The 20,923-nt window shown below is 42.3% G+C and overlaps 1 protein-coding gene across 1 annotated transcript in view; it reads left to right on the forward strand.

Moving 5' to 3' along the window:
• Window positions 1–130: 130 nt before the first annotated feature.
• Window positions 131–20,923, forward strand: part of med13a (mediator complex subunit 13a) — a gene marked incomplete in the record, with an annotated part of 94,925 nt that continues 74,132 nt past the window's right edge. Inside the window, 2 exon segments of the mRNA XM_037688133.1 lie at window positions 131–511; window positions 9,234–9,468. Of these exon segments, the coding sequence (XP_037544061.1) occupies window positions 446–511; window positions 9,234–9,468 (301 nt within the window).

The raw sequence follows: 20,923 nt of genomic DNA on the forward strand, positions 1-20,923 counted from the left end.
TTCTCCACGATGGACTTCGTTTTTAAGCTCAGTTTGACCACGGAGGAGAGAGACGAAGCGCTCGGAGTATTTTCTCTTTAAAGCGGACACGGTGTCGGGCTCCAGGGGGGAGGAGTGTGTGGGGGGGGGGGGGAGCTGCTTCTTTTGCTCTCCTTTTTGTTTTACGAACATTGTTGCACTTGTTTTAAGAAGACGCTGCGCACTTTTCGAGATGCCCGTGTAGACACGGTCCCCGTGGTGTCCGCGTTCAGCTCCGGCGGAGGGAAACTGCAGTCGGAAGGTTGTTGAATTAACTCTCCTCCAAAAAAAAATACTTCTCGCTGATCAGGCTTGGACATCACCGTAAACACCGATCGGCAAAAACAAACACGCCAATTAAAAAAATATATATATATATTTCCCCGGACGTGAAAAGATGGAGAGCTGGATCTCGCTGTGAGGAAGGATGACTTCTTGTTTTGTACCGAACGGGGCCAGCTTGGAGGATTGCCATTCCAATCTATTCTGTCTGGTAAGAGATTTAAAACTAAGGAAAGCAGCCATTTTTAACTAGCCGAGCGGGCTAAGCTAACGTTAGCCGCCGTTAGCCAGGCTTGCGGCCTGTCGCGCTGACACCAGTTTTAGGACAAGCTCGGCTAAATGTTTATTTCAGCCGTTGTGCGCTGCTTTGAACTTTCCCTTTTCCACCTGTTCACAAACAAAAGCGCTCCCCGCTTTTCAAACTTCAACATGTTTAAGACCCGGAACAGTTCCGCAGCACCTTCTCTGGTTCGCCGTGTTTGTTGTGAACTGAAGGTTTAGTTGTTGCGGGACTTGGGTCCACTTGATGCACGCCAAGAAGTTAAACACAAACCTGTTCGTTATTATCAAGCGCTGCTCGGCTCGTCCACACGTGCCTCCGCAGGGTTGCTGTCACGTTAACCTAATTGTTTTTACACTGTTTATTTGCAGGTGTTTATATTCTATTTGCACCCACTGGGCTTCATTATATAATCTGTGGCATCCCCTGTCAGTCCAAATAGCCACTGGTATAAACTGGGAGGGAATTTGTAATGTACTATAACATGATGTGGAAGGTTGACATCACCCTGAATAGCTGTGGTTGGACCCAGTTGGTATTCTTTAAATCCCACGTGAGGGTTCATTAAGAGTAATAGCACATTTTAGCCTGGACAGCAAACGTAGATTGCCTGCTCAAGTGTTCTGTCCCTCTTCTCACCAGATAATCAAGAGCACAGTCCGAGTGTTTGTTGTTGCAGTTAATTGGCTTGTCAACAGGCTTAACTACACTTGTATGGCGGACTGACAGGCTGATGCGCTCCCCTTCAACGTCGTGCTTCCCAGTAGGAAGGCCTTAATGGGATGTGAAGAGCCCTAAACGCAGCCGCCTCTTACACGTTGAAAGATTTCATGAGCTGCGATGAAAATGCCTTGACCTTAGATGCGTTTTGCAAATACGAACGAAGACGTGTAGTAACGCTGACATTAAATGCGCTGATGATAACAATATAGTGGGAATACTGGACTGCTCACAGTGCAGACTGACACAGCTTCCACGCCGTCCGCCCTCTTCAAGGTAACATTTCATTGCGGAGGATGCCCGCTCTCTTCAGGACTGCTCCTTTGGGTCAATCGTGTGCGCTGAACTCGTAATTACAATGTTTGCGACGGTGCTTGAAGGCAGCGCAGTGGACGGACTCGATGACGGCTGGTAGTTGTGGTGCTGTGCCCGTCTGGCTGACATTTTCCTGCACACTGAGACTAAGCATAACACCGCTGCTGTTATGACTCACTTGCTGAACAGAGTCCACTTTGTGGTTTTATGGCAAAAGAATGTGAGCACACTGTGGTAGTTTACCCCCCTCCGCTCTTCTGTGGAAAGTCCTTTGGAGCATAATATTGTACGCTCTTATTTTAGTGGAGATGAACCTGGAGCTCAGTTTATTTATATCTAGGTTGGCATACACACTTGTAGCTGCTTTGTTAGTAGTTGTACGTTTTTCTGCTGTTTTTATGAAAGCATCCAAATTCAGTGAATAACCAAAAAGTACATGTAGCTCAAATGAAACTGCCTAAATTTGCGTTTCTGTTAAGAAGAACATGCAAATGCACAGTTGTTGGTTTCATGTTGACTTCATGATGGAGCTAACGGTCGGTGAGTCGTGACAGGCAGAGACGGAAACGCAGACTTGGTAAAATGGAGCATCTGTGGCACGATTTGAGCAGCTTCACCTGTTGTTTCATATCTTAAAAAGCAGGAAGGCAGCTGTTTGTACACACTGTACCCTATTCAGACCCAGAGCTCGAGGTTGCCAGAGGGAAGGTGAGCAGCTGGCAGAACCAGAGGTCACAACCCCTGGCTGAAGCGTGCGTCACCTCAGGAAAACGTCTTGCCTGTCTGTATCCAGTGACTTCGGCCTGAGACTCTCCGCTCATGCACCGGTGTGAGTTTTGGCTTTGGCGTAAAGAAATCTAAAACGGCTCATGACCAGCATTGCTCACCCTGCTGGGACATTTTCTGAGTAGTTGCTCGCATACCTGAGCATTTACTCAGACACAGTCAGGAAGGAAAACAGAGTGGGTTCACAGTGCATAAGATGTTGGAAGCATGCGCCCAGCCTGTGAAACATAGTCGTCTGGGGGAAATACTCAGGATTCCTTGGCATTCAGCTTTTTTATACACAGTCTGTGAGTAATTTGTTTAAAAAGGACAAACGGCACAATAGCACAAGGCACCATTCTCGACAGAGCACTCCGCTTCTCTGATATTGCTGATTTGGAAGCAGAATGGTGACATTCAGCGCTTGTATATTATTAATAAATCTATATTTTATTCTTTCTCTTTAAACCTAGGGGGATGTAAGGACATACTGATTTAGATGCGTCATGTTTTAGATGAATAGACGAGCCGTAAAAAGCAGTTACAAAAACTAAAACGTGCAGATAAAAACATGTACATGTAGGAATAAGTACCCAGAACTGAGATTATTTGATTTTAGCAACAATATAATTTATTACAAATAGAATTTACTGAACATACTTAAATCATTTAAACAGCGTTCAATTTCAAAAAAGAGTTTTGTGTGTTTGCGTGTATTAAAAAGAAAAGTGTTTAGGTGCACAGTCTGGCTGCAGGACACCTGTAAGTTCAATAATTCTTGGTTTTGATCTTTTCCTTGCCGTTCTGTTTGAGAAGCTTCACATCGGCTGTGGCTGAGTGCTTAGAGCAGTCGTCCTCCATTGCAAGAGTTGGGGGTTTAATTCCACCAGCAGTCACATGCCGAAGTGTCCCTGGGCAAGACACTGATCATTGCCTCCGATGTGTGTCCCATTAATGTATGAATGTGATAAAGCTCTGACTAGTCTTTGTATAGATCTAGTATAGAGCTGTATGAATGGGTACACGAGGGCACAGATTGTAGTGTAAAGAGCTCTGAGTATCTTGATAAGATAGAAAGTGTATATAAGTACAGTCCATTTACGATTAATCAGTGCAACATAAACTTTTACAAAATCATCTCTGTGCACATTTAATTGCAGTCGCGTCTGGTGCTGCTCACAGATCATCAGTAAAACAAAGCAACAACTTGACTAACTTCATATTGAAATGATTTTACTCGAGTTCTTTCAGAAAGGCAACGGTTTCATAATAAAAGTGACTTTGGACAAACTTCTCTAATTCCATCAGATACGGATGCTTGACTTAACAATGTAGAGCTACTGGATCAAATCACTCCATTTTCCCATTCAGTTTCCGTCCACCTTTGGCACTTTGCCACAGTCTCAGCTGTCATCGGTTCCACCACACACCGCACCAGTTAAGGGTCTGCCCTCTGTCGGCACCCAACGCACTCTGCCCGGTTTATGGGTCCATCTTTATTCGTGGTTCCAAGCAAACTGCTCCGAGGTGATGATTTAGTTGTAAGCAGACGGCAGCCGTTGATTGGCCAGTAGAGCTACGCCACTGGATGACCTGCCCTTTAAAACTGGAAGCTACCTCTATCTCCATTTCGTCTCTGATCGTGTTGAGTGTGTGTTGTTTTGCCAGTGTCTGGTATGGAAGCTCCAAAAATCATGCTATGGACCAGTGACGAGGTACAGACCTTCCTAACTTTATTGGCCAAAGTTAGGATTCAGCGCGAGACGGCGCCACACGGAGTGAGCACATTTCCAATTGAAGTCCGATAATGGTGCGATTAAGAACCACAATGGGTGGAGTGGCTCAAACATGACCTGTTACGATCCCGCCCACTTTACACTGACGATCCCGCCCACAGAGCGGGGAAACGAGTCACGGTGTTAATTCACCTCCACCTGAGAAGAGCCGATTAGACCAGGTCTCTCTTGTAAATGAGTCTCCGAGGCTCAGTGAGATAAATCTTGTGGTAGTAGTTGAGAGTCGTTCACAACAAATACTCCAGCGCTAACGGATCATACGAGATCACGAGCATGACATCGCATATAATATTAACAACTGTAATTCTGTAGTTTCTCCTTGTAAGATGATCTCTGTTTAAAACGGTGCCGTCAGAGATACGCATTGCTTTTTGCAAGGCAAGACTTGATTCACTGAAGTGTCAGGACTTAAAGTAAAATTTGCAGACGTTGTGTGAAGAAGAGCTCAGGACGGTAAAGTCAGTGACATTTGACAAGTTCACGATGCAGATTCTGCAGTTTGCATTAGTTGTCACTTTGGAAAACATTTTTTTCAATAATTATTTTTCTTGGTTGTAGTCTTGATAATCTGCTGCTCTGCTAGCAATCTAAACTAAGAGCTGATGGCAAACACCGTTTCTCCTGAAGATCAAGTCGGTTATAGCAGAGTAATTCAACGTTTCCTTTGGCTACTCCCTTCTTCAGGGGTTGCCATTTACGTTTTTGACGCAACCTGGCTTCGAACCCGCAACCTCAGCGTTACAAGACAACTGAATACTGAGCTACTGCACCCCCCTAAGAGTATTAAACAATATTATTTAGTTATTAGATTTTTCTTTCCTTTCAGAACGTAACGCAAATCATTCAGCTCCGCTCTGGCACGGTTTAAAGAGAATGAACGATTTGTAAAGCGCTCAAGTGCCTTCTCTGCAGAAAAGTCCAGTAATGATGCAGATGTCCTGATGGCATCAGAAACGAGGACGGAAAAGGTCACGACTGAAGCTGTAATGTAAGATGAGGAGGGCAGCCTGCTGCTCCCTTAAGTTAACAGCACAGCAGCAGCTGTAGCAGCAACATCAATCTCAGTATTTTAGCTGTGACTGCTGCAACTGTGGCTTAATATCAGCAATGAACCTGGTCGAACTTTCTGTGCCCACAGGATTTGGTCAGTCGCTCCGTTGTGCAGAGTCACTGCTGCGCGTGTGCCATTTTAGAAGACGCCTAGTCCATCAGACGGTTCAGCTTTGTCTTAATTAGTTTCACTCAGAAACGCATGCTTTATGAGAAAGTTCATAAAATAAGCTTTTCATGTTAAATATGGTTACGGACAGGAGTAGATGGGTCAAAAATGGACCACTGGCAGCAGAGCAACACATCCACAGGTGGCTGCAAACAGTGAAATAATTCGAACACAAAATTTAAATAAAAAAGTGCTACTTTTAAATAAACGGCTGTAAATGTTTAGCTCTTTGCCAGCTGTTGACATTGTGCTAAACCCCAGTGATACTTTAGCAGAAAAATCAGAGTGGATCAAATAACTTTTTTCTGTTTAACACACTCCTTTTGTTGCTCCCGCCTTTGAAAGCTGATATGTTTTGTTCTCTGGCTGATAAAACTCTCCTAGTGGAGGATCTTATATGTAAACTAAAAATCTACACATTTATTTACCCACACCAGGTCAAAAAAAAAAACAACAACCTGTGAACGATGAATAAAACAGAATGCAATGATTTGCTAATCTAAACCCATCTTTTAATCACAGTGGAACATTTTAAGCGCATTAAATCCTGAAACTGAGAAACTGCATCATTTTTTAGACATTAAAGGTAATTTAGACGTTCATGGTTGCAACACATCTCAACAGTTGTTCCAGGTCCATCTTCTTTGAGCAGTGCGTAAACATCTATAGGAACACGAGGCGACCAGCTCTAAGGTGAAGGACTTCATGCTGGGACACGTTGTCCTCCTTGTCTGATGGATAGAAGGTTGTGTTCAAGCATCCCAAGTGAACACGTTTTTAAAAGTGAAGTGATCAGAATGGAACAAGTTCATCTTTAGAAAATGAAGTATTTATTAGGATGTTTGTATTGATTTTTTTAAAGGAGTTATCTGAGCCCACGTCTACACTGGGAAGCATTAAAAGATGAGCTCGTCTGACCAGAGTGCATGTGCTTTTTATATGCCTCTGTTAACGAACCATTTCTACACAACTTACATTTCGACACATCAACTCTGATCCTGCTGCAGATCTTCTTTTTTTTTCACCTGAGCTTTGTAAGAAAGTTTAGAATCGACTACAACTCCCAAAATCCCCTTTACTGTTTAGATGCAATATATAGCCCTTCTCATTTTGAACTAAAACCATCTGGGAAGTTAGTACTTTCTTAACTAATCCATAAACTTTTTATTTACTTCAGACTACGACTGCTTAGGTGCAGTACTCAAATTGCTCAAAATTACGCTTTTATGTTCTTCTAAACGTTGTTTTTATAGAAAGTACACATAATTTGAAGGATTTCTGTATAGGAGCCTTTTAATCCTGCGTGCGTATAAATACAAGAAGGGCTTTATCTTTTAATGTCAAGTAATTACTTTCTGCTTTTGTTCTCTGCCATTAAGATGTGAATGGTAAAAGCAACGTTAATATGCATCTTTCAACTTCCGCTCCTCGGTTACGCTCGAGTCATCGTAACGATGGTTGAGATTTATCCTAAACTGCAAGAAAACTGGGTTTGGCTGGAAGAAGAGTCACTTATGCAAAACAATTTCGGGCATGAGCGTGAAGCCGACTTCGAAGTGAAAAGAGTAACCGAAACACTTATTTGAATAAGAGTCTTGGGGTTTTATTTTATTTATTTTTTTAACTTTTTGTGTCAGTACTTTGAAAGCAGCCTGTCTTTCACCGTGCAGCACGTACATGCACCGAGAAGTGCAGGAAACTGATCAAATCTGCGAGCCAGTGAAGAAACAACATCCTGTGTAAGATAAAACATTTGGACATGGTCACCAAGCTGATGGGGGGGTGTCCACCTTGCAGTACTTGCGATCTGATTTCACAGTGAACCGTTGGTTCCACCCTCCTTTTCCATTGTGCGCACAGATGTTTCCGAGCAAGATGCAGGTGTAAAGTCGTGCTTCTCGCGCTGCAGCAGGAAGGAGCAGCCTGCCGCTGCACGCAGACTCGACTCTGAGCTGGTTCTGTGCATGTGGAGCGGCTTTAGAAATCCTCAGGAACCCACCTAGTTCATCAGAGATCTTGTTTGGATCACGCTCACGGACAAAAACTGTGATTTTTCATGAAACAAGACTAATGGAGCCCAAGTGTTCCTGTCGTTACTTGCAGCTTTTCTTTTACCTTCAGCTGTTGTGGGTAGCAAATTAAACGCACGCTTTGTGGTTTTATGATGATGCGTAGAGGATTTGTATTTACCCGTGACAGTTATGGGATGCTGGCCTTTTTTCACAGACGGTGCTTTATAGAAGTGGTTGCAGATATACAGTGGAAACACTCTGATTCTTGCTATCTTCATCTACTGCTCAATACCATCTTGCCAATAACACTCTTTTTTTTTAATTGTTACTGCTGCAGGTTTTTGATAGTTTTGCTCAGTAAACCTTGAAGCTTCCTTAAAATAATTTCATCAATATACTCAAGCAGATTTCTCTATAAATCTTTTTTTACAGATACTCTCAGAACACAAATGTCAAAGTAGCAGCTTCCCTTTGTTTGCTACTGACAAGTATATTTTAGTCTCTGTGAACTCCCATGTCCTGTCACTGCTGATTTAAAATATGGAACAAAATCTAAATAAACATTTGATTTTTGTTTCATTGGTATAAAGTTTAGACGAGATTTAGCCAAGACTGTGGTCTGATTTATGTTTTTAAACTAATAAGACAAGTTTATTTAGCTACATGAGGCTTTCCAAAATGGTCTGACTGGAATTTAAAAAAAATTTCAGATGATCTCTTTAATAAATTTAGTAATCATTAGTATAAAATATTGGGAGTAATTTTCCCAGGTTGGATGTTTTGTGCTTGGTACATTATGGGCATATGATGGGATCATAAAAATGGAGCAGGAACAATGTTATTGTTCCATCCTGTGGCTTTCCAACCTGTTGTTGTGGTCCACATTTGCTCCAGCCGACAGCACCGTACTAATTTGACAGTCCCCAACGCCTCCACCACCATTTCTTCTAACACCACAAATCTCTCAGCTTAGTCCTAGTCAGTGAAAAGACTACTGCTTTGCCACAACTACGAGTAATCACTTTTTACGCTCGATGCCTTTGCACTTGAGTTAAGATATCCCCTGAATTGTAATTGATTAATTGGTTGAATTTACACAGGGATGGCTCGCTAACTCTGCCGGAGCCAAACGGGAGCAAACGGCTGCATAATGAACAGTCCATGTTCCTACAGATTACTTGAAATGCCTACAAGGATAAATCGAGGAGCAGGGATGCTGGTGTAAATAAATGTGTGTTGTAATGTTGTTGGCATGTGTATGTGCATTTGTTTAGGTAGACATGGGCAGTCTGGTTGATGAGCAGCAGCACAAGCCAGCAGTGGAGCGTAATGCTCCTGTTTTAACACTTAATAACCCTGCTAGTGATTTACTGCCTATGAGGCTTTTTCCTGTGGGTTTTGTTCTCTGTATAAAAGCCAGACAGCGTTTAGAGAAAGACAAACCATCCCCCTCCAGCACTCACCAATAATGAGGATTAAGGCAGTGAGACCATATTAACCAGCGTTTGGTTTTTTTCTAATGTGTGTTTTGAACATGTTGCTTGTTGTAACATTAATAGCACCTAAAAAACTCGCACACAGTCCTTTTGCATAAACAAACAAACAAACGTCCCAATTTTTGGAGCCATTAAATATTTGAATGCGTCACGTTTCAGTCTTTGTTTCTGCTTGATGGCTTGGATAGAAATGGGGTGAACTGTCCCACCGAAGAGGATTAATAATTGCCCTTAACACTTCTGAGCACATATTTTCAGCGAAGTGCTGAGTAGACCCTGAACTAGTGCCTCCTCACTCAATCTCACCCCCCTCTCTTTCTTTCATTGCAGGCTGACCTGACAGGAATCAAATGGAAGAGGTTTGTGTGGCAGGGTCCCACCTCTGCCCCCTTCCTCTTCCCGGTGACCGAGGAAGACCCCATCCTGTGCAGCTTCAGCCGCTGCCTGAAAGCTGACGTGCTGAGCGTGTGGCGGCGCAGCCAACGGCAGGGCTGGAGGGAGCTATGGCTCTTCTGGTGGGGGGACGAGCCGAACTTCGCTGACCTCATCCACCACGAGCTTGCAGGTGACGTGCATTTGGCTTGCCACGCCAGTTAAAAACAAAAGAAACGTCTCGTTCTTTGTTTAGCTCCGTTGGTTTATCCTCTTTACGTTGACTCTTCACTTTAAGGAGGTCAACTCTAGTGCAATGCCCAAGGTGCTTGTAGTTTTACTGTAAAGTCAATGAAACTGAGCAGTTTGACAAAGAGATGGTCTTTAAGAGCATATCGTTTATCCTGCTGTTGCAAGAGCACATTATTTTTTCACATTTTTATTCATTTATGAATATATAAAATGTATCTACCTGTCGGTGGACCTTTCTTAGATTCACCCACGGTGATGTTGCTTCAAAAGAACGACGGCTGTAAAGATAAAACGTATAGAGCCCACAGCTTGTGTATAGGAAAACTTCAACGTGCATCCCCGTGTCAAGATATATTATTGATTGCACCTCAGAAAAATGATTTCAGTGGCTATTATCAGTATCAGAGGGATGCCCTGTAAGTCAGAGCCGTAGATGTGTTGGTTTTAATATAATCTGATACCTCCATCACACCCCGGTATTCACCTCTGTGCTGACTGATGGTGTAACCAGCCATTCTGCCTGTGCCAACATCTGCAGGGCATCTCATGCTCCTCTGAGACTCTGGGCATCACGCTGTGTTAATCTGCCTGCGTGCTTATGACAGGGTTAACGTATCTAAGTGGCTGGCACTCTGTTGCAGATGAAGCAGTTCCTCGCGTTCCAGTAAGGAGTAGACAAAGAATCCTTGTGGTCACGTGTCACTACTCTTGAGAAAATGAACGGGGGTAGTGGTGGCGGTGGGGGAGTTAGCATAAAAGAGACCGATCATAACTTGAGTGAGAAGCACAGTATGCACGAGCAGCCAAGCAGAAATGAGGCAAATGCATCTACTACCCGCTTTCTCCTTTTGAGTAACAGTAGCATTAGTGGTGGAAGATGGAAAAACGCCATCTTTATGCACATTCCCTGCCGTGTAGATGGAATTTTGACTTCTCAGTCTGAGCCAAACGCAGACGCTCTGTGACCCTCCTTCATTATGGGACGTTGTGCCTGAAGTGGACTAGAAACGGGAGCCGAAGGCTACGACGGGCTGCTCGTTCAAGCCTAACGGGCCCTGGTAATAACCTGGAGCGGTTCGCTCAGGCCCTCTGATGGAGTGTGCTACATTTCAAGCAGGCGGGGGGCGTTATGGAGAGTCTATATTTGGAAATTGTTCAAGATGTTGCTATGTTCTCGTGTCAGCTTTTACGGTTTCAGGTGATATAATTTAGCTAATTGACCCAACTGTATCTGAACGCAGAACGCTGTGTAAGCTGTATAAACACCATAAGCTCACCAGCTGCCTCCTGGGGCTTTTTAACACACCTGATAACTGCATAGATAATAATTTGTAATTGCGCTGCTGTCCTCTGAATCGTAATCGAATTGTACCACAAGATTCTCACGTCTAGTGAATAGTTGTGAAATTGTTGAGGCTTTGTTGGTACCTTGCTTTTTCTTGTTTCTTTGTATCTGCCGTTGTAGTAAATCAAAACAGACCTGGTATCCCCTTCTGTTCTGATCCAGTAGCTGAAAGTGTTTACTTCAGCAGAGAAGCGTTAAAAGAATCTGCTAGCTTTTGGTCATGGTGATTGTGAACTTTGGTCAGGGACCATCGTGCACCCTGTTGTTGTTCCTCCAACACAGATGAAAGATTGACAGAACCTATCGAGAGAATTTTATTTTCATTTTTTTTACCAAAGTTTGGGAATCCATGTGTTCAGTTAAACGCTACTTTTCTGTTCAAGAAGCTTTTAATGCAAAATATTTCCAAATCAGTTCCTGGATCTTTGTTTTATTCTCTTTTGAGCGTTTGTCTTCTGCTGCTGAGTAATGTCACATTTATATTAACAGGATAGTAAATGATTTGCATTTTAAGCACAAGATGGCTGACAGCTGATCTTTTACTCAAACATTGAACGCTGATGATTTTTATTATGTGCTTGTAGCTCTTCTTGGGTGCTTTGCCTGTAAAGTGCAAGTTGATAAATGCTAACTGGTCATGGGTCCTGCTCGTGCACGCAACAGAAATGTCACAAGTCTGTCAACAACCACCCATGTTCTGCTACTTGCTTGGGTTTTATTTTAACTTTAGTCTTATCCTTTTGGGGATTTCCGAGAGTTTTCTTTTCTTTTTGTGTTCTTCAGCCTCATTTTTGTGTTTAGGGCAATGTTGGCGGTAAACATGAAAATCCATTCTTATCCTTTCATTTCGGCAGCCGAAATGCTGCTTTGCTCATTCCCCACATCCCCTTTCCACCCTCATTAGATTAGCAGCCTGTGAAAGTCTTTTAATTTTGAGCAAGTGCCATTTGTGCGTACCAGTGTGCCAGTAATCCCCTCTCTCCAGGGAGACGAGGGGAGAAGGAGTGAGCCGGAGAGATGGGAGTAGTGAAGGGCGGAAAACTTGAGGGATCTTTTAACGTCAGGCTCTTAATCACCACTGAAGCAATGCAAGGGGAACAAACCACCGTGCCTTTTTTCTGTGATGTCGGACAACCCGCCCTGCTCGCGCTAACACGACCAGAAAACCAATTCTAATCTTCCTCTGGCCATGCACAGAAATTACTCCCAACAAGCAAATGCTATCGCTGAATTAAATAGTTTGCCTCCCGCATCTCAGCTGTTGAGTAAAGTCATGTATTTTTATGCAAATGATCTGCTCATCGCTCTCTTCACTGCAAAGACTCCTGACCAGGGGCATGCAACAAGAAAGACGAATGGCTGACAGTTTAAAAAAACAACTTTTTTTATAGACATGCGTTTTTAAATAATTGAAATTGGACGTGAGTGTTTTATCTGTGACGGGGGGAATTTTAGATTAAAAAACAAAAATTATTTCTTCCTAACTAGCTCCCTTCAGGTCCAGCACTGCCCATGTTGCTGTTTGTCTGACATCATATTTTTTTAGGGCTGTTGTAAATAAATATTGTAGTAATCGAGTAATCTATAGATTATTCTGGCGATTAATCGATAACAGAATCTGTCAGGTTCTGCAGTAACTACCGTACTCATTTTATGAGAAATACACAAAAAAAGAACATTAAATAAACAACCCATTTAATTCCTGTTTTTAAAATATGTCATTGCTTAAGTTGAATTATTTTTAACCATCACATAAAAATCTAAATGCTGTAAATAATTTTTATGGATTGGAAAACTGAATGAAATCTTTATGTTAGAAACTGAGTAAGATAGATAATGTAAAGTTAGAGTTTGTACATTGAGTTCTGCAGACTGTATTATTATTTATTATTATTATTTAGTCTTCATTGCTGAGCTATAAACAAATATGACGGTAGTAATAAATGCAGATTAATCCCAGTTTTCAGTCATAAACGGTAGAAAGATGAAAAAAATCCTGCTAACTCATGTAAATACACTTACACTTGACATATTCACCTTAAATATCTGATTTTAGTCAGGATGGAAGTACAGCAGTAAATAAATGCATCAATCTGTTGCTGCTTTGATCTTTAACAAACTTGCATCAAGTCCTGCACAGTTTGTTCCTCACGCAACGTCCAGACGCTGCCAGGAAGCCTCTACGATCAGTCAGTAGAGTTAACGTTAGCAGAAATAAGCCTCGTTTACATCTAGAACATGACAGATTGTCACACATTTAGTTTAACGTATTTTACAAAGAGAACATGATCCCTGTTGCAGCTGCGGACAGTTTGATGCTACAGCGGCTGTTTTCTCTTCAGACGCTGCAACATGGACGACGTGCTGTTTCTCCAGTTCTGTTTGCACTGGAAGCAATGGGCTGCGTCGTCTGTTCTATTTAGCCGAACATGTTCCCACACTTTGACAGTTCTTGTTGTTTTCGGGCTCTTCTTCTACGCAATCTCCGTTCCCTCCATAGCTACAAACTTAGCACATACACGTTAGCGGAAGCGCTAGCGTTGTGTGACACAAAAACCTTCCGGCTAGACCACAGTGCTCTGAATAGTTTAACGAAGCTTCGAGGCAGATACGTTTGCCTCCAGGATTTTTTCTAATCGAGGTCCTCGAATCATTCGAGGTCCTCGAATGATTCGAGGACCTCGAATGATTCGAGGACCTCGAATGATTCGAGGAACCGTTTCAGCTCTAATATTTTTCCACCTGATTGTCACTCTTGACTGCTTTGCTCCACATTAAAACTATTCTATCCAGCCGCTTCTTCCATTTTGGGTCACGGGGGTCGCCGGTGCCCATGTCCGGCAATCATTGTGCGAGGGGCGGGGTACACCCTGGACAGGTCTCCAGTCCATCACAGGGACACATGGAGACAAACGAGACAAACCACGTTACCAGTCAGTCTAACATGCATGTTTTTGGTCTGCGGGTGGAAACTGGAGTACCCGGAGAAAATCCACGCATGCACGGAGAGAACATGCAAACTCCACCCAGAAAGGCCTCCGAGCCGGGATTTGAACCGGGGACCTGCGCGCAGCAGTTCTACCAGTTGCGCCACCGTGCTGCCCCTATTCTTTGCATTTATTTTTTATATTTTATTTGGCTTAAAGGCACAGCATACATTACAGCTCGTGTCTCACTGCACTGTGACTAGTTGGTTACAAACAAGTCTCCAACATTTGCCAGTGTTTGTGGGGCGTCTTAACTGTCTGGTGGTTCATGAATTAATATACATGTATAACGCAACATGGGTCCGCACAACTGTTTAAAGGCAGAGGAGGCATTTTAACGAGTGCTAATTTTAGCTGCCGCTTTATGTTTTAGGACCGTTTCCTGTTGCATGTTTTTGCTGATAAATCAGAGTCCACACCGTTGAAGAAAAGTTTAATTTACTCACCACATATGCTGCCGCTGAAAAACTGGTGAAACACATCCTGCTGCTAATTCTGCTAGTCCAGACTCTTTATATTTCTTTATTTTCACTAGTCCAGTGGATCAATGCGAGTGGAAATGCTTGGACTCGGACAGTAAATTAAGCGAACTCAAATCATAGTTTCCTCGTTCATTTAAAAAAAAAACTTTCTATATAAACTCAATAGTGGAAATACTTTGGGATACTCAGTCCTTTACTTTGGTAACGGGGTAAGAAGAAGATCTGGACTGGAAAAGCGTCATGAGGAAAGAACTTGATGTGACACTACCAAGTATAAAAGGGACTAAAGTGTTGTTTCTTTGAATTTGCTTCATTTTAAAATTTTAATTAGACTTAAATGAAATATTTGTAAATCACTGCCACCCCTAGCCTACTGAGATGCTACCAACTCCAAAACTCGGTATGAGAGTTTTAGAATGGGATGTCATCTCTTCAGTGTGAAGTAGTAAAGCTGAGGGATTATACAGGAAAGGTCAAAAGAAAGAGACAGTCATCTGCTGCCCAACAGGTTATCATTGCCTCATCTCTACTGTGGTCATTGGAGTCCCACATGTATTTATAACCCGGTTGGAGTCGGTCTCTGGAGAGCTGCCAGAAGGCTGGTGGAGGAGGTGGAAGAAGACCACATTTAAAACGTCCATCTCCTCCACCACCACTTTGATGAGCATTGTTTGATATTCTTGCAGTGATGGAGAAAAAGACGAGCTAATTTTAGCTGTGCCGCCTGATGTTGTTTTGACATCATCAGACATTTGTTACCGTCTTTGTCGGCGTGCAGTAGATTGTGGAATTTATCTAGCTTTGTTGGGTCCACTCTCTTTTTTTTTTTTTTTTTTAAAGTTTAATTTGTGTTATGATTTGCTTTTGTGCATTTGAATCAAGAATGAAATAAAAGCAAGCGTCTCTTGCACCTCAAGGCAGAACATCCAGTTCCAAAGGGCATATTTCAGTAGTCTGTGAGGAGTATGTTGGCTGAAAGTTTCACTTTCTGACAGGTCAGCCTGCTTTTTTTTCTGTTCTTTGAAGATCTTTCAACTTAAAAAAAATACTGAACGGCTTTCATGTCAGCAAGAAATGTTGTTTGAAGCTCTAGTTGTAGCATAGATGTTTGTTGACAGGAAATATAGTAAGATTTATAGTAACCAAGACCATAACCTTTCCCCAGTGCACAAACAGGACATGGCTTTACTGTTTGAGGCACATTATTTTTAAAAAAATGTATTTATTTTTTCTTTTGCCATTACATTCTGTGCCTAAAAGGGAAACACCTTCTGAGTTGGAAATAAAATGCATTAATTGAGCAAAATTAATTTTGGAAAGACAAATCACGCAGACTTGCTAGTGTTTGGTTTAAATCGTAGAATGTCCTTTTTGAAATTATTGAGTATGCTAATTTGTATGCTGTATGATATGCTGATGCATTTTTTTAATAAGCTGTATTAGAGATGCACCGATCTGATAACCATATTGGTATTGGTACCAATATAAAAAAACCAAAAACTTCTTGATCGGGTATTGGTGACAATGTGACCAGTCCATGACTGGGCAGATCTATTCACTCTAACTCTATGCTTTGTGCTCTGAGTGACGTCATGCACTAGCGTACTGACTGAACAAATTAAAGTTGTGTTGTTTTTACACGTTTGACCAAGCTTGTGACGCTCTTGGTGTGTTTGTGCTGTTATGGTGCAGAGTTTTCAATAAATTTGTAATTCAGTACATTCATGAACTTGACTGGCCTGCACAGAGTCCTGACCTCAACCAGACAGAACACCTTTGGGATGAGTTAGAGCGGAGACTGAGAGCCAGGCCTTCTCATCAGTATGTGACCTCACAAATGCGCTTCTGGAAGAATGGTCAAAAATCCCCATAAACACACTCCTAAACCTGTGGACAGCCTTCTCAGAAGAGTTGAAGCTGTTCTAGCTGCAAAGGGTGGACCAACATCATATTGAACCCTATGGATTAGGAATGGGATGTTACTTAAGCTCATATGTGAGCCAAGGCAGGTGAGCGAATACTTTTGGCAAGGTAGTGTATGACTGAGGTGGCCAGAAGGCATCTAAGGTCCTGGCTTGATGCTATGAGTCACAGAAATGACTAAATTAAAACTAAACACTAAGTTTTGAATAAACTATTCAATGGCTAAACTGTCTGTTAGTAAAATATTTCCTGAGCCTTTAGAGAGATTTTAAAGAGCACCAATTATTTACAATTAAAAAACACTTTTGGAGTTAAGCAAATTCAAGATGGCTGACCTTTAGAAAACACAAAAATGGCTATAATTTAACCAGTTTTACTAACGTTGAGCCAAAATGTAGTGTGAAGTAATTGAGTTGTTCCTAACACGTCCTTGTGCGTTAGTTATTATTTTTCTGTAAAAGCTTTACATCGACTGCTGCCAGCAAAATATTTCATGAACCACTGAACAGAGTTTAATGAAACTTGCAGAAAGTAGTCACTAGTTGTACATCTACAACTGATTAATTCTTCAGTCGTGATTTACAGCTGGTTGAGACATTCTCTGAGGGTTAACATATCTTTCCAGATCGCACAATATTGCATGGGATTGCACATAACATCATTTATGAAGTTTAATCAAAACGGATCTGTTACAACTCCATTCCTTTGCAGCATAAAATGATTTTAGTTGAAACCTCTGGCATGACAAGTGTTTTTCATCAGCCTGAAGCACATCAGTACTTGTAAGCATTACAAAATGTTCAGATTTTTTTATACCCTTCTTTTTCAGATTTTATATTAAAAAAAATTGGGCAATGTGAAAACCTAGGCTGGTATTTTGACTAACGGTCAAAATCTTCAAGTAAAATGTCAGACATCTGGTTCGTGAATGTCTGACTCAGCTCTCGCCATCCCATTTTACAGACTGTGACGACATATGTGCTCTCTGAAAACTGGCAGCAGTGTTGACGCACGTCAACGTCTGCGATACAGATTCAGCCCTGCGATGATGTAATGCACATTGTAAGTCCTGCAAATGCCCTAGGCAAGAATTCAGGAAGGAGAAATGCCACTCACTCTTTACGACTCCCAAATGTTATTGACTTGAGACGGCATGTGAGAGTTGAGCTGGGTGTTTGAATCTCCAAACATAAGCTGCTGATGAAAACAAAATGTGCTCTGGAGCTCCGAGTGGAGTCTTTACTGTGTGGATTGTCCTCCTCTGTTCTTGTGAGGCTGAGGATGTGTATCAAAAACAATTAGGCGCACGTAGTTAACCTTAGCCCAGGAATGTCTGTGCTTCTTTTCTTCCCCACCTTTTCAAAAATGGTTGGAAACTCCAGTGTGTAATTCAGAGATTGATGAGTTGATAAACCCAGACCAGCTCTTGGGGAGAAAAAAGTGGAGGAGACCAATGGCTTTTGTGCCGGGGGATCAATTTTCCAGGGCTAATCTCCTGCCCGTGAACCACCCTCGGCTTTCCTCTGTTCCTCCTGCTCCCGCTCGCTCTGATGGATCTCCATTGGCTGGCACAGTGCTGAGACTCGGCCATGCATGCAGCTCTGGCCCGTGGGTGCAGTCTCCGTCTCCCCTCTCGTATCTCTTTCTTCCTCTCTTCCCTCTCTTGCTGAGGAAATATTCTTCTATTAGTAATGGAGGCTTCACAGAGTCCTCGCTCTTTCCCCCCTCTTGCAGATAAGGAGGAATAGAGGGATGAAGTGGAGGAGAGCAGAAAACCTTTTGGCCAGTCCCTCTGAGCACAGTTGATCACAAGGCATTAATCTTTCTGTTTAATGACTGACTGCTGCTCTAATTGCTTATACACAGATGAGCAACTGTAGGGAGAGATACTCTTATGTTGTTTTTGTTCAGCATTTTTGAAACACGTCTTTTGTTTAGAGTTTAAAAAACTCCTACTCCTCCTGGCATGTTCTGAATTTGTTTAGGTGCTTGTTGTGATTCCAGCCTGTAGATGTGAGTATTCTTTATAGAGCTGCTGTGCCCGAGCATTTTTATTTATAAAGGTCAACTCATCTGGGTTGACTTCACAGGAGGCAGAAACATGAAAGTGTCCCAGCCATCACCTGAGCCCATAAATCTTTGTCTAAGTGAGACCACTCATCTTTCACCCCTCACACTTCCCACCTCCCTCTGATCTGTGGGCAAACTGGAATTTAAGACATTCACAATCACAACAGAGCACAATAGGGGACAAAAGTAGGCGTATTTTTGCTGCTTTACACCTTTAGCCGTGACCTGCTGTCCTTCAAGAGCTTCAAGAAGAAGCAATCCCTTCACATAGTTTATAAGACACACTGCTTTATTAAATTGACATTATTTATTATCTTTATCTGAGGGAAACTTAAGTCCCTGTTTAGGCAACCCTCATGAGCGGCTGCATGTTTACATGCTTGATGTGGATTAACGTTAATACGAGCTAAGGCTTCTGTTCTTGCGTTTTTCCCAGAGAAGGCTAATGCGCGTTACTCAGGGACTGGAGCAGATGAGTGCTATAAGGTCATCAAACACGTTCAAGGGATTCAAGATTGTAAAGTGTTTTAGAGTTAACGTTGTTCCCTTTTCCTGCTCACCTCCCCCCCCCCCGCAGTTCTTAGGTTGTGGTTGGAGCAGAGACGCGTCTACCAGAACAAAAACACACACGTCCAAATCAAATCTGCAAAGTACAATTTGCCCTGCAGTCACACTTACCTTGGGTGCTTGAGTTAGTTTTTCTTTTTTGCCTTTTTAAATATAATTTTTTCATGTATTGTCATTTATGAGTGTCGTGTTGTTTGTGTGAAAACAAAAGCTGGTTCTCGGATCGTTTGTGTCCGTCTGGAGTGGAGAGGGTTGCAGAGGGCCTCGGAGAGTCAGCACAAGGCTGTTAGGAACACTTGATGTAAACCAGGCGCCTGTTTTAGAGCTTCTTCTTACTGGAGGGAGGGGTCTGGGGTGTAGCAGGCGACTGGGAGGGCCAGATACGAGGCAGATGTGGTCTTGGCAGGGAACGGAGGTTAATGTAGGGAGGTTTCTGCCAGGTTCCACAGGAGAAACCACGCAGGACTGCAGAAGTGCTGAAAGTTTAACTGTAGGTTTTATGCGTATGCCGTCATATCCTGTCATGAGAGTCACGCTTCCACTTCTGTTGAGTGTTATCAGACGCACGGTCTTTTGAATCAAAGAATTTGGCCCATTCTCCACCTCTCTCCTTTTTCTCCGTGCATCACGAGAGCCCCAGGAGACTAACTTTCTATGCTTGTTGACTTTTTGCCCTTCTACCTGCCATGCGTCTCAGGATGGCCACACCAGCTGTTAAACCATTTAACTCGAGCTTAGTGTAAAAAAACCAGTCCTGACTCTGATGGATCTGTTCACAGGCCCAGTTTCAACAAAGTTAAATAGCTTCATGCTGTTGTTATATTGCAGTTACTGTAAATACGTAATGAGTAATTGCTGTTTTCCTGCCGTTGTTCTGCTCGTTTGCGTTCTTGATATGTTTGCACCTGAGCGATCGCTTTCTCTCAAAATTATTGATGCAGCTTGTATTTGTTGGCAGCTAGCCTGAGGTTGTTTTTCCTTAAGTTCTATGTAATGGTTTAATGGCAACCTTTTAGCTGCTGTGTCACATAAAAGTGCAGGATTTGAAAATAAGTTCAGTGAGGCTCCATTAGAAAATTTAGATGCACCATTTCCCCCAGTGTCGACCTAAACAAACCTTTTCTACCTACGAAGATGGTACAGGGCGTGTGAGCCTCACTAGAGGGAAAACTCGGCTATTTTCCTCCCGTAGGTCTTGGAATGTGTTAGGATGTAAAAACAAGAGTTTGGTTATCTCAAACTATGCAAATGAGGTGAAGTCACTTTTTGCGAGAGTAAAAAAAATAGTCACTTATTTTTAAACCTAAAAATCTGCCATTTTTTCTGATTTTTGATATTTTAACACTAATTGTCACCAATTTATGCATTGCAACAGCCAACTGAGAGTTGCCATAATACATCAATAAAATGTTGATTGTTTTACACCTAAACGAGACAAGGAGCGGGTCACTCTCCTGTTTATTTTCCTGCACTCGTGCAGAACCAGCGTTCTTGGAGCTGTTTACTGCAGACTCTACTGAAAGGAGCTGAAGTGCTGTAAGATGCGAGCAGTCTAATAAGATTAGACCTGAATGGGATTCAGAAGCAAGTCTGATACGGCTTTAATGGTACACTTCTTTATCCTGAGCAGCAAGACGGTTTGTTGAATAGTTTGTTTCAGTCCAGTGTGATGTATGAAGTAATTCTAGTCCTGTCATTTTAGTAGAACTTGCAGAAATTCAAGTCACATCTAGGATAGGCCCTGAGATGATTCTGTTGTGACTTGGAACTATATAAATAAACTGAATTGAATTAAATAGGATTTAATTGAACCTTTTGTCAGGAAAAAAATAACTTTTTTTTTAAGATGTGTGCAGGGTTGCAAAGGGCGGAGGATCATTTGAAACTTTCCATGGGATGTTGAGCTGGGGAATTTTGAGAATATTTTCTATGAAAAACTTTCCATTGGAATTTATGGGAATTGACGAGAAATTAGGGGCAGTTTGAACAAACTGTATCATACCTGAATAAAGGTGTCCGACC

The sequence above is a fragment of the Nematolebias whitei genome, chromosome 14, assembly GCF_014905685.2.
Source record: "Nematolebias whitei isolate Nwh7 chromosome 14, NemWhi1, whole genome shotgun sequence".
NCBI classification, from domain to species: domain Eukaryota; kingdom Metazoa; phylum Chordata; class Actinopteri; order Cyprinodontiformes; family Rivulidae; genus Nematolebias; species Nematolebias whitei.